Source organism: Corylus avellana, chromosome ca2 (genome assembly GCF_901000735.1).
Source record: "Corylus avellana chromosome ca2, CavTom2PMs-1.0".
Classification (NCBI taxonomy): Eukaryota; Viridiplantae; Streptophyta; class Magnoliopsida; order Fagales; family Betulaceae; genus Corylus; species Corylus avellana.
The window spans coordinates 41,024,592-41,039,054 of record NC_081542.1 but is presented as its reverse complement, the minus strand read 5'-3'; the positions used below and the strand labels follow the sequence as shown (position 1 = coordinate 41,039,054).

The following is a 14,463-nucleotide window of genomic DNA, read 5'->3' as shown; positions in this document are numbered from 1 at the left end:
TTTTTTTTTTCCTTCGTAGATTAGCTGTCGGCTTGGAAACTTGGAAATTTCTATTACTACTTGAAAATTTATGCGTTTTTTGTTGTTATTTTCTTTATATATGCATGTAAATCTTGGATCTTTTCTCTGTGAGGATTTCTTGTTCTTGATTTGGTATGGACGTATGAGAATTTTTGATGGGTTTTATTTTGATGGGTTTTTATAACTAATGCCATTGAGAAATCTCTAGTTTCTCTGTGTTTTTGTTCCACTCATTGAATTTCAAGTTTCAAATCATAATGATTTAGGGAATTTTTGATTAGGTCCGAATTTGGGAGAATTTTAGTAAGAAGCTAAATTCTTAAAATTAACTAGGGGCTTTTGTGTGTAGTGGATTTCTATGCTTGATTTAAGATCGGGGTTTATAGATAAATGGGTTTAAAGCTTTGATTTCACTATTGTTTATAGTATGGACATAAACCCTAAATTGTATAGTATGAATTAAATTAGGGTTTTTAGTACGTGAACACTAGGATTGCTAATTGGAAGATCATGATGCTGCATTCCCTCAGATAAACTTCTCTTAATAAAATGTAAATTGCAGAAGAAAAACGAAAATAATACGAAGATTTACTGGTGGTTCGGTATTAGACGCTTACGTCCACTATTTGAGAATAGCTCGAAATGACTATATCTCTTACTTTTATTCTTTAATAAAATTTATTCCTATTTGTAACACAATTAGTGTAGGTAAAACTAAAGATAAGTATGGTGATCATCAAATAATTCTTTTAGGAAAAAAATCATATTTAGCCCTTGATTTGGATTTTGTCATTAGGTTTTCAATTCAAGAACAAGGTCTTCAAGTTTTGTACACGTAAGGTCTCTTTGTCATTTTAGCGTCAAAGTTAACGATTTGTCAACTACTAAATATGACTTGTTTAACATATCAAATTTGATTGTAATCAATAAATTATCCTACAAGAAATATATACGCATTATGGAACCAATTCTTATATTCTAAAAATCCTGATGCAAATCTGGATTTTGGAGCAGAGATGTTAAATAACTACCGTCAAATCAAAACCATGACAACAGCCGAGGGTGAGACATAGTATTGTTCATATATAGCAGGAAAACAAGTTAAGATGAGGATTTTCTCTTTAATTGCAAAAAAATCAGAGAAAAAAAAAACAATTTGCATTTACCAATCAAGAATTTGGTTCATTTTATGCACAAGCATAATTTGGCATTGCACACCATGATGGTAAAGGGCCACGAATGCCATGGATATTCAGTCAGCCACGCTTTTGACCATCTTGTTCCCTGGGGACCTATGCTGATGCAACAGAGTTGTGTTTGTGTCAAGATAATGGAGGACTATAACCATAACAATGGAGGAAACAAACATGGGTATCGGCCCAAAAAACCATAGCAGCAAATCCAGAGCAAAATAAAGTGCTCTAAGCCCGAGTGACCAAAAATCACCACCCCTTATAACTGCCACTTCCACATTCTGCGCAGGTATGTTGCTATCTGGGGTGCTTATCAGATAGTTTGCATGGACGAAGCTCCTTGCTGACTGAACAAAGCATGAAAAAGCGAGGAGGAAGCAGGTTAGGAGGCTTATGTACTTGATAGACATGGTGGATGGCCTTGTGTCTCCGTAGATTAATTCACTCTGCAGAAATTCTTTAGAGGAGTTTGCAATCCAAGCACCAATGAGAGAGCAGAGCGTTAAAGAGACTGATGCCAAGAAAGTTGCAGCTGATGTGTTTGATGATATGACAGATAGAGCTACTCCAACGTCCCGTTTATCAATCTGCATAATTCTTTCCACCCAAGCTATTTTGTCATTGTTCTCAAAACCCATCACCGTGGTGTGCGGACAATTAAGGTATCTGTAGAGGAGGAAGAGATGATAAGCAAACATTATGAGCAGTCCACAAGGGACCAACACCAAATCAAGGTACTCCTTTTGGAAAGCCATAATTTTCTTTCCTTCATGCAGATTCATAGAAATATTGGAGTCTTTAAACTATATTTTTTGTTACCATTTAACTTTGACTAGGCTAGTAGTCATATTGGAGTAGCTAATGGCAGCTACCACATAACTCTGACTTGGCAATTAGTCGTATAAAACTTAATATGCATCCGAAATGTTGTAGTTGAGGCTCTCATTTTTTGCCTTTGCGTAAAGTTTTAGACGTGTAATTATTAACAAAGTTGAATTATTAATGTGAACTAAAGAAAATTTTATGTGTTCGTTTTCTAACGCCGCCCTCTAGAATGTAGATACCTAATGTGTATGAACATAAGCTGTGAACGTGACCAACTGTGACCGAACGACTTGAATTATTGATTATAAATGTTATCATCTGGCAGCAATTTGAAATTAAAAATAACTCCACCTACCTCGTCGTTCTACTCGGGTAACATCTCTTCTTTCCCATCTTCATGATTATCACTGTTATTCTGCTCTTGCTACTCTCCATGAACCTCACTCCTTCCGTGAGGCTCATCCTAACCCTCTTTGGCAGAATGCTATGTCTGAAGAACTTAATGCCCTTTCCAAAACCCATACTTGGGACTTAGTTGATTTACCTCCAGGCAAAACTGCGGTAGGGTGCGACTGGGTATACAAAATTAAGACAAAATCGGATGGGTCTATTGAGCGATACAAGGCACGTCTTGTGGCAAAAGGGTTCAATCAAGAGTATGGTATTGATTATGAGGAGACTTTTGCACCAGTGGCTCGCCTTACTTCTGTTCGATCACTCCTTGCTGTGGCTTCTGTGCGTCGTTGGGATCTTTTTCAAATGGATGTGAAAAACGCATTTCTCAATGGTGATCTTAGTGAAGAAGTTCATATGCAGCCTCCTCCTAGGTACGATCATCTGCCACACAAGGTTTGCCGACTTCGCCGGGCAGTATACGGTCTGAAACAGGCTCCACGGGCTTGGTTTGCCAAATTCAGTTCCACTATTGCGCAGATTGGGTTTGTTTCTAGCCCATATGACTCTACTCTTTTTATCCGGCGATCTGATCCTGGTCTCATTCTCCTCTTACTATATGTTGATGATATGATTATTACTGGAGATGATACTGTTGGTATTCATAACCTTCAACAGTTTTTGAGCCAACAATTTGAGATGAAGGATTTGGGTTTTCTCAGTTACTTTCTTGGATTGGAAGTGTCTTCTGATCCAAATGGTTACTATCTCTCTCAAGCCAAGTATGCTTCAGATCTCCTCTCACGAGCTGGCCTTATTGATTGCAAAATTGTTGATAGCCCTCTAGAGACAAATGTCAAACTTCGTGCCACTGATGGTGAGCTACTTTCTGATGCCACTCTCTATCGACAGTTAGTTGGTAGTCTCATCTATCTTACTGTGACATGACCGGATCTTGCCTATGCAGTCCACCTTGTTAGTCAGTTTATGACAGCGCCACGCTCAGCTCATTATGCGGTTGTTCTTCGCATCCTTCACTACGTGAAGGGCACCTTGTTTCATGGTTTGCATTTCTCTTCTCACTCATCATTAGACTTACATGTCTATTCAGATGCTAATTGGGCAGGTGATTCCACTGATCGTCGTTCCACCACGGGTTATTGTTTCTTACTTGGTGATTCTCTCATCTCTTGGCGTAGCAAGAAACAATCTGTTGTTGCCCGCTCTAGCACCGAAGCTGAGTATCGTGCTCTTGTTGACACCACCTCTGAGCTCCTCTGGCTTTGTTGGCTCCTATATGATATGGGTGTTTCTTAGACCTCCAGTTCTCCTATCTTTTGTGACAATCGAAGTGCAATTCAAATTGCGCATAATGATGTGTTTCATGAACGTACTAAACACATTCAGATCGACTGTCATTTTGTGCACCATCATCTTTTGCAGGGAACTCTCCGTCTTTGTCCCATTGCTTCCGCTGATCAGTTGGCTGATGTGTTCACCAAAGTACATCCACCTGGACGGTTCCGTGATCATGTTTCCAAACTCAAGTTGGCATCTACATTACCACCTTGAGTTTGAGGGGGGATGTTAGAATATAATCAGAATATATTCTGATTATATTCTGATAATCACCATAATTGCTGATTTGATATATTTTCCCTGTATATACATTGATATTATTTTGTAATATTGTACATTAATTCTGTGATTGTATTTCCTATTCTGTCTGGCCTTATTCAACTATAAATAGGCGTCATTGTATACAGTTCTAAATACACAGAAATACAATATTTAGTTTACCCCTATATACTCTAGTATTCTAAAGTTTATTTTAACATAAATAATTTTCTTTGTGGGGATGTATGCTCACACCACAAAAACCATTTTCTTTATATTATTTCTAAATATGCAGGAGGCCAAGAAGAGGATTAAAGAAAGAAACCCATGTCATTTCTGATTCATATTCACTTCATTACTAACAACGACACCGTTTTTGTTACCAATGGCCATGGCCATTGGGGTGCTCTGCAATGAAACATCACAAAACAGAGCATTGAGCAAGTGGAAAAACCATACATGGAGAATTTAGGAGGTGTGACCTGTTTGAGACGAAAAGAAAGCCAGAAAACAAAAAGAATCCCAAAACAGGAAAAAGAAAAAGAAGGAACAGAGAAAGAAAGAAAGAAAGCGAAATGTGAGAAAAAAGAGAGAGAAAACAGAGAGCAATCCCCTCTCTCCCCAACCCCCATAGAGAAAACAGAGAGCAATCCCCTCACGACAACCTACAATTTTTTAGGGGGCAATGAGAAGGTTTTATGCTTTCGCATGGTGGTTGAGTAGTTTGAGTTTAATGGGTTGAGTAGAGAACCTTAAAAAAATTGCAGGTTGTCGTGGGGGAGAAGAGTTGCTGAACGGTTTTGTTTTAATTCCTACAACTAACCAAAACGGCGCCATTTTGGTAAGGATAAGGAAACCTAATTTAAAGCAAAACCGCACTGTTTTGCTTGCTTGTTTAAATTTTTTTTTTCCTCAAAATGGCATTTTAGTAACTTAACCTTACCAAAATGACGTAGTTTTGAATTTTCCATCCTATTTGACGGTAATGACTAACGGAGTGGCTAAATTACAATTGTTTGGTAGTTTGGGGGTCTATTTTATCACTTTTAGAATATTATAGGGCTAAATCGAAAACGGTTGGTAGTTTGCGCCGTTTTGGTAAGGATAAGGAAACCTAATTTAAAGCAAAACGGCGGCGTTTTGCTTGCTTATTTTAATTTTTTTTTCTTTTCAAAATGGCATTTTAGTAACTTAACCTTACCAAAACGACATAGTTTTGAATTTTCCATCCTATTTGACGGTAATGACTAATAGAGTGGCCAAATTGCAACTGTTTGATAGTTTGTGGGGCTATTTTATCACTTTGAAAACATTAGGGGGCTAAATCGAAAACGGCTCGTAGTTTGTGCCGTTTTGGTAAGGATAAGGAAACCTAATTTAAAGCAAAACAATGCCGTTTTGCTTGCTTGTTTAATTTTTTTTTTTTTTTTTTTTTTTCAAAATGGCATTTTAATTAGTAACTTAATCTTACCAAAACGACGTAGTTTTGAATTTTTCATCCTATTTGACGGTAATGACTAATAGAATGACCAAATTGCAACTATTTGGTAGTTTGGGGGGGCTATTTTATCACTTTTGGAACATTAGGGAGCTAAATAAAAAACGGTTGGTAGTTTGGGGGACTTTTTTATATTTTTTCCAAGTTTAAGCTAATAAAAATAGAAAATCACTATTGTAATATTAAATGCAGAACCATGGTTAATGTAATGAAGCAGAAGAAGTTTTAGAATTTTAAACTGTAATTATTATGAGAATACACTTTGTATTTATAAGATTGATCAAATAAATCCAGAGGAACAACATTAACTGAGACAGCCTAAAGAAGTATTGCTTCTGCAGCTAATCTTCCCTCAGAAGGCGGCCCCCCCCCAACACCAAAAAAAAGTTGACTTCCATGGATTGGTAGGAAATATAGTACCATGTAACTTAAATATTGTGGCGTGCAAGGCCCACAATTGAGGCTTCACAAGATTAGGCATATGCCTATGACCATGAATATATAAATTAATGGGGACCTCACCTACCCTTGATGAGTTTTTTATTTTGTGGGTCAACATCATTTTTTCCCCAAAAGCAAGGTTTTACACACTTAAGAAATGGGTCCTAGTAAAGGATTTCAGAGTGTTCATTTTGGGTTAGGAAATATATGATAAGGATGATAACAATGATCTTCATCTTAAAGATTTCATTACTTCTGGCCCAATTTTGCATTGCATATTTGTATTTTATTATTATTATTTTTTTCTAGTTTTTCCCTTCCGTTTTGTGGCTTGAGCTGAAAAAAGAAAAGAAAGTTTTAGCTAGTGGTAAGAAAATTCCTATAAGGTTGGAAATGTATTAGGGCGTGAGTTCGAATCTCTGTAATGGAGAATTATTCATACAAACCTGATTAGTATTAGCCGACTTAGGAACTATTAATGTCTTAGTGGAGCTGTGTCAAGCTATGGCTTAATTGGTCTTGAGGGAGCGCATGCGATTCTTGCCGTCTAAGCCTTTCTTGAGTAGTTTCCAACGGACGTGTGCTACCATGGTCACACCCATGTAGAATTGTCACATCATTTATTTCTCTAAATGTAAGAAAAACTCTTAAAAAAATCACTTGAAACAAACTTCCTTGTTGTTTCCCAAACCAAAGGAATACCAAACGAAGCAAAAGTGCTACCCTTGATTTCCTTAACATTATTTTAATATATATAAAAAAAACCTTATCTTTCCTATAATATTTATTTGAAACAATATTTAAATGTTCCTCTTCTTTTTCTCTTTCCCCTATCATTTAATTAAAAGAATATTTAAATGATATATAAAAAAATATAAAGAAAGTTATTGTGTTGTTTATTTAAATATGAAAGCAAAAAGTAGTTTCATTCCTTATATTTTTTTAAAAATAAATAAATAAAAATGGCTACCGGTAGTACTCTCATCCATGTAGACCTTCAATTGCAATTGGCCTCTTGCTTAAGGATAAGGCCCAACTTGAATTGAACTCTATATATGTATGGTTGACACAAAACTTCAAGCTGGTCCCTTTTTTTCCCCACTTTTCTGAGCAAAATTGAAGCTGGAGCTGTACTTGCATGGAGCCTCATCTTTCACAAGTGGTGGAGCTGTTGTCAAATTTAATATGCAGTTGAAAATTGAAATAATGGGTGTGGGTGAGCACATGGGTGGCATATAAAATTAAGCTTCTTTTTGTATAACATTGTGATAAATACAATATGGTATACATTTTTGTTGAAATGCTGGCTTCATAGGATAACTTAACGTACCATTTGGCATTTATTAGTAGGGCATGTGCTTGGGGACCTATCCTTAGAATTGGGTGGTCATTGGCAACTCTAAAGATTCTTAAATTTTTTATAAAAGTTATATATATATATATATATATATATATATATATATATATATATATTTTATTAATGCCTTGGCAATTTTCGAATAATTACTTTGATGGTTCGATTTTTTTTTTTTTGGCTAAGTTGATATGTTTGATTTGGTTCCACCCCTGCATGTGATAACCTGTCACTGCTTAGTGTGGGTGTTTTAGTTCACTGGCGAACACTGAGGCCCCGTTTGCTAAACGATTTTGGTTAAATATTATTCATCTCACCTTTTCGTTTTTTCAACATTCTCTTACTTTTTATATCACATAAATTACTTTTTATTATTATTCAAATAAAAAAAAATCACTACAAAACAAAATATTTTCATTTTTCCATATCAAACATTTTTACTTTTTCATTTTTTCAAAAAATAAAAATAAAAATAAAAATTATATCCTTATTTTTTTATTTTTTTTACATCAATCAATTTTTGCTACAGTATCAGATCAAAACCCTTTAACAAACACACCCTGATGGCTGGGCTTAAGACTTAGGGTTTAGGGCTGTAAATAAATAAGTCAGATTGACAAACCGTTCATTAAACTTGATTCATGACTGTAGAAACCCGTTTAATTATTAAGTGATACATGCTTGACTCGCTTCAATTACAACCCCAATATTTTGTTTTTGGAACTGAAAATTTATATCAGGTTGATCAGGACATAAATCAATCGCATTATTCGGATTAGATTGGCTTATCGACCTCCTTAGTCGTTTAATATCTCATTTAATATCAAGTGCAGGATCAAACACAAAATTAGGAAGAAAGATTGTAGATAATATGATTCACAATAGGGGCAATGGGCCAATCAGCACAATGGTTGGCATTGTTGATAGCCGTGATAACTTGAGAAGCATCACCTTCCAACAAAATATTGGGAGAAGAAAAGGAATATTTAAGAAGCAACATCAACATAGGGGGGCAATGGGCCAAAATGGGGCCTTTAATTATGAGTTACATGTTTCCAAATACTAGCTGTGTTGCGTGTACATATTAATAAAAAGCTGCCGATGGCTTCAAAATTCTTCCCCAGTAACCCAATTTCCTTGGCAACTCAAATGCTTGTGGGGTCAAATTGATATTGATCCATAAACATGACTTATCCACGTCTTTGGTGCATCATAGTCGTAAGGTGTGGTTTCATCAGAAGGTTCATGTCATTTTCCAATGTTACCTTCATCTCATTTTATACAGAAGTTTCATCCCACCTAAACCTCATTTACCAAAAGCCTTGTAAAAGTATCCATCAAACGTGATGTTGACACAATCTTCACATCCTGATTTGCATGGAATTAGGAATTGAAGATCATGATGCTGCGTTCTCTCGGATAAACTTCTCTTAATAAAATGTAAATTGCAGAAGAAATGCGAAAATAACACGAAGAGATTTACGGGTGGTTCGATATTAGACACTTACGTCCACTATTTGAAAAGAGCTCGAAATGACTATATCTCTTGCTTTTATTCTTTAATGAAATTTATTCCTATTTGTAACACAATTAGGGTAGGTAAAACTAAAGATAAGTATGGTGATCATCAAATAATTCTTTTAGGAAAAAAAAATCATATTTAGCCCCTGATTTGGATTTAGTCATTAGGTTTTCAATTCAAGAATAAGGTCTTCAAGCTTTGTACACGTTAGATCTCTTTGTCATTTTATCGTCAAAGTTAACGATTTGTCATCTACTACATGTGGCTTGTTTAACACATCAAATTTGATTATAATCAATAAATTATCCTATAAGAAATATATACTCATTATGGAACCATATCTTATATTCTATAAAACCTGATGCAAATCCAGATTTTGGAGCAGAGATGTTAAATAACTACAGTCAAATCAAAACCAAGATAACAACCGAGGGTGAGACATAGTATTGTTCATATGTAGCAGGAAAACAAGTTAAGATGAGGATTTTCTCTTTAATTACAAAAAAGTCAAAGAAAAAAAAACAATTTGCATTTACCAATCAAGAATTTGGTTCATATTATGCACAAGCATAATTTGGCATTACACACCATGATGGTAAAGGGCCACGAATGCCATGGATATTCAGTCAGCCACACTTTTGACCATCTTGTTCCCTGGAGACCTATGCTGATGCAACAGAGTTGTGTTTGTGTCAAGATAATGGAGGACTATAACCATAACAATGGAGGAAACAAACATGGGTATCGGCCCAAAAAACCATAGCAGCAAATCCAGAGCAAAATAAAGTGCTCTAAGCCCGAGTGACCAAAAATCACCACCCCTTATAACTGCCACTTCTACATTCTGCGCAGGTATGTTGCTATCTGGGGTGCTTATCAGATAGTTTGCATGGACGAAGCTCCTTGCTGACTGAACAAAGCATGAAAAAGCGAGGAGGAAGCAGGTTAGGAGGCTTATGTACTTGATAGACATGGTGGATGGCCTTGTGTCTCCGTAGATTAATTCACTCTGCAGAAATTCTTTGGAGGAGTTTGCAATCCAAGCACCAATGAGAGAGCAGAGCGTTAAAGAGACTGATGCCAAGAAAGTTGCAGCTGATGTGTTTGATGATATGACAGATAGAGCTACTCCAACGTCCCGTTTATCAATCTGCATAATTCTTTCCACCCAAGCTATTTTGTCATTGTTCTCAAAACCCATCACCGTGGTGTGCGGACAATTAAGGTATCTGTAGAGGAGGAAGAGATGATAAGCAAACATTATGAGCAGTCCACTTGGGACCAACACCAAATCAAGGTACTCCTTTTGGAAAGCCATAATTTTTTTTCCTTCATGCAGATTCATAGAAATATTAGAGTCTAGTAGTCATATTGGAGTAGCTAATGGCAGCTACCACATAACTCTGACTTGGCAATTAGTCATATAAAACTTAATATGCATCCGAAATGTTGTAGTTGAGGCTCTCATTTGTTGCCTTTGCGTAAAGTTTTAGACGTGTAATTATTAACAAAGTTGAATTATTAATGTGAACTAAAGAAAATTTTATGTGTTCATTTTCTAACGCCGCCCTCTAGAATGTAGATACCTAATGTGTATGAACATAAGCTGTGAACATGACCAACTGTGACCGAACGACTTTTCAATTACTGATTATAAATGTTATCATCAGGCAGCAATTTGAAATTAAAAATAACTCCACCTACCTGGATTTTTTGTCTATTCTGTTTTGTTATCTAATTGATGAGAATGTTGTGATGGGTTTCCATTAGATCTACTTCAATTCCCTGGCTGACCCATCATTATGTTAGTGCATAAATCTAAAACAAAAAAATTAAATGCTCCTAAGATGCATTACATAATCGTTTTCTTTAAGAAGTTATTTGTCCCTACCAATTTTGATCAATTGGTGTGTACTAGGTTACAACAAATACTCCTCTTAGATATAATGGTATAATGGTATGTGTTTTGTGCAAAACGAAACTAAACCATAACACACTTAGAATTTCTATTCTAGCAAGGAGAGAGAGACACAAATTTTAAAAATGCACAACGATTATTTAATTATTGAGTAATGCTAGATATCACATTTTTATCCCACAATGCTAATATGGCAATCCTAACCAACTTTTGGATTTTTTTTTTTTTTTTTAATAATGACTGATCCAAGGGTTAGGTGGGACTAACACATCAACATTGTGAGATAATTATATGATAAAAATGTAGTTTATAGCATTACTCTTAATTATAAAAGTTAGATCATAATTGTTAGTTTCAACGTGTGTGTGCCCCATGCGAAAGAGCATACACTCAAGCTTTGCTTGCTTTAAGCAATAGCTTGGTATGAGTTGGGCATTATAAATGCCTACTTTAATTTCTCTTCCTCCAAGTCTCTTTAAAATATTCCCAAACCATGAACATAGATATATTCATTATTATACTAAATTTGAAAACTCTTTTAACCCATTAGTCATCCATACAGCATTCAAGCTCACAGTACATGATTATTCTACTGTCATACAAATCTTAGGACAATACATAGTTGTTGCTAAGGTCCTAAGGATAAACCTCAATAAGGGACCTTAAACCAAACATGGGTGTTATCTTGTAGCGACTGAAACCAGCCTCCAAGAAGAGCTTTTCCCATTCCTTCTCGCATCTCTCTCTTCCAGTGACCATAGCCATCATCATCACGTCAAAAAAGAGCTTTGTTTCGGTTATTTCGTGCTCATCTTTGATATCATTAATCACTATATCTATGATGATCACCTTTCCCCCTTTTTCTTTGTTTAGTATTGCTTCTCGGCATTTTTTCAGTACCTTCACGCAATCCTCATCGCTAATCGAGTGTAAAACCAACTGCAAATTAGTCATTATCACCATCAAGAAAAATGAAAACATTATGTAATTTATTAATCCAACCATAAAGAACACAACCAACAGTATAATCATCCTCTAGGATTGTGTCCTTCCTCATTGTATTAAATAGCATACACAGTTTACCGAAGTTTGAACCTGACTAGCAACTTGTGCATAATATGAGGATAAAAGCAGCGTATAGTACTAAATTTTATGTTGCTCATGAAGGACATTTGCAGATCAAGCTATAGAAGGGAATCCAAGAAACCTGCCAAATTTTATGTTATCCAAAAGTGCAATCAACCACATATTCCTATCGAGTGGGATGATATGAACAAGGGAGTGAGGGAATGGAGTGGGAAAAGTCTTGGAGCTGTGATTTGCAAACTAGCATGGGGTTCTGCTATTTATAATATGTTGAGGCAAAGAAATGTTGTGAAGTTTGGTAATCAACTTATCTCGGAGGAAAGAATGCTTCTGAAAATGTGTTGGGAGGTTAGAACTAGAATTATGTGAAAGGGGAACTTCAAGTGTAACAGAAAAAATATGGCTCTGTGCTGGTTGGGAAATCCCTGTCACTATTCTGGTACAAAAATCTCTCCTGATTCTTGCGGTGGTTTTTAGTCTTCCCTGTCTGGTTGGTTGTGTTGCTGGTGACTTGGTGGAGTTCTTGTGGCTGTATGCTGCTGGGCTAGTGCTGCGTAGAAAATGCTGCTGTTGAAAAGCTGCTGCCAGTCCAGAGAAGGAATTGTAGATATTACGGATAAGTGATTTCTATCTAGTGTTTTGCCTGTCTGACTAGTCTTGGTGTATTGTCTGAGTTTTCAGTTGCTTAGCTAGAAGTAGCAAAATTGTATAGGATGGCTGCTACTCTGTTGCTTTGCTTTTAGAGGGTTTTTTTGGGTGCTTTTGTTTTGCTGGTTTTATGGCCTTTTCCCTTTCCCTTTTTTTTTTGGTAACCTTTTGGCATAAGGGGTTCTGGCAAGTTTTGCTGGGGTGTGAAGAATTCTATATCAGTTGGATAATAAAATTCATTCATCCAAAAAATAAAATAAAATTAATGCATACCTTAAGTAGAATGCGATCTGTCGGAGGGATAGACCGAAACATATCACCTCCAACATAATTCAACTTCAAACTGTCTGTCAAATTAGCTACAACATGTCGAAGATCAAGCACTGTGCATTTCAAGTGAGGGAATGCCTCAGAAATGATCCTGGAGCATGTTCCAGTACCACCCCCAACATCAATCAACGTATCCAACCCCTCAAAAACTGCCTTGCAGTCTCTTACAACCAAGTTCATCATTCCAGAGTCACTCGCCATTGCCTCATTGAAAAGATTATTGAATCCAGGATTTTGGTTTCCATACTCCCACAATCCCATCCCATGTGCACTCTCAAATGCTGTGACCTTGTCTTCTCGGAACCAGTTTCCCAAGAATTGCCATGGATTTATCAGAGCTGGTTCTGTTGGAAGTCCCACATTGCCTGGGTATTAAGGAGATTAGCCATTTATAAGAGTGAGGGGAAACCTCAACTCTAGAGCTAGCTTTTGGGTTGAGTTAGGCCAAAAACCCATTTCTAATATGGTATCAGAGCCTAGCCTAATTGGCTGTGGCCCACCGTCACCCATTGTCGCACGTGTTGGTTTGGATGTCCTCCCGCCACACGTGAGGGGGCGTGTTGGAAGTCCCACATTGCCTAGGTATTAAGGAGATTAGCCATTTATAAGAGTGAGGGAAAACCTCAATTCTAGAGCTAGCTTTTGGGTTGAGTTAGGCCCAAGACCTATTTCTAACAGGCTCAAGCATAGCCAAAACAAACGGTGAAAAGCCGGTGACATTATCTTTGAGGAGGATCCTCGATGAAGGTGTGAGATCATACGCTTCTTCTTCATCTTCTTCTTCTTCTTGTTTTTTGTTGACTCTTGTGGTAGCGAAGAAGCCGCAGTGAGCAAGCAAGCGCATGAGGCGGTGCACAAAACCAGCTTTTGTGGGGTGAATCTGAAGCGCAGAGACCAAGCCATGGAGAGTAATAGGTTCCCCATGGCTGTGGACTATGTCTGGTATGCCTAACTGAACTGCACATTTCAGTGACATGGAACCAGTGGCGGAGCCACGTTGGTGTTTGGCACCCCCAACGATTTTTTTAAAAAAAATTTTCCTTTACCCTGCTCTGTGGCCACTTGCATGTTGGCGCTCTGAGCTTATATACACACCAAGAAAATAAGAAGAAATAGTTAGTAGAAGAAGAACTCAATAATAAAGCCTTCATATATATCTATATATATATATATATATGAATACAAGTTGCTGCTAGGAGACTGATGGTGAACACAACTGGGAGAGAAGTAGAGTTTTGCATTTATTTTTTTTATTTTTTTATTTTTTATCATTTCGTGGGTGGTCATGAACTGCAAAGTATAGATTTTTGTGTTTTAGGGTGTAAGAATCTGCTTACTTTTTTTATTCTGGAAGTGTTATATTTGTGTTATGATATTGTTTAGCCTCTTTAGGCTTTGATCAAATTAATAGAAGAATATATCTTAGTAATTATCGAACTAGCATTTTCAGCAATGAAAATTGTTAAAACACGACTTTGTAACAAAATTGAGGATGATTTTATTGCAAATAGTTCATTTCTCTATATTGAAAGGGAAATTGCTGAGAGCTTTGATTTAAATTCAATACTTAATGATTTTGTACTTCTAAGAGAACGTAAAGTGCAGTTCTAGACACAT

General features: G+C 36.4%; 3 protein-coding genes across 3 annotated transcripts; all 3 read right to left on the bottom strand.

The window, feature by feature from the left end:
- Positions 1-1,273: 1,273 nt before the first annotated feature.
- LOC132169800 (uncharacterized) lies at positions 1,274-1,969 on the bottom strand. The gene has a single exon (XM_059580765.1). The coding sequence runs from the start codon at positions 1,967-1,969 to the stop codon at positions 1,274-1,276; it is 696 nt and encodes a 231-aa protein (XP_059436748.1).
- A 7,295-nt stretch (positions 1,970-9,264) lies between these two features.
- On the bottom strand, positions 9,265-10,182 carry LOC132171978 (uncharacterized). Its single transcript, XM_059583399.1, has one exon. It carries the CDS (start codon positions 10,180-10,182, stop codon positions 9,487-9,489), a length of 696 nt encoding a protein of 231 aa, XP_059439382.1. The 3' UTR covers positions 9,265-9,486.
- A 1,203-nt stretch (positions 10,183-11,385) lies between these two features.
- On the bottom strand, positions 11,386-13,846 carry LOC132169798 (trans-resveratrol di-O-methyltransferase-like; the record flags this gene model as incomplete). Its single annotated transcript, XM_059580764.1, has 3 exons — positions 11,386-11,721; positions 12,790-13,181; positions 13,519-13,846. Coding segments are annotated over 3 exons (1,023 nt in total), but the record flags the coding sequence as incomplete, so codon positions are not given.
- Between the last annotated feature and the right edge of the window lie 617 nt (positions 13,847-14,463).

Excerpts from the sequence above, each read along its gene's own strand:
- LOC132169800 (XM_059580765.1), bottom strand. The coding sequence starts at position 1,969 with ATGGCTTTCCAAAAGGAGTACCTTGATTTGGTGTTGGTCCCTTGTGGA.
- LOC132171978 (XM_059583399.1), bottom strand. The coding sequence starts at position 10,182 with ATGGCTTTCCAAAAGGAGTACCTTGATTTGGTGTTGGTCCCAAGTGGA.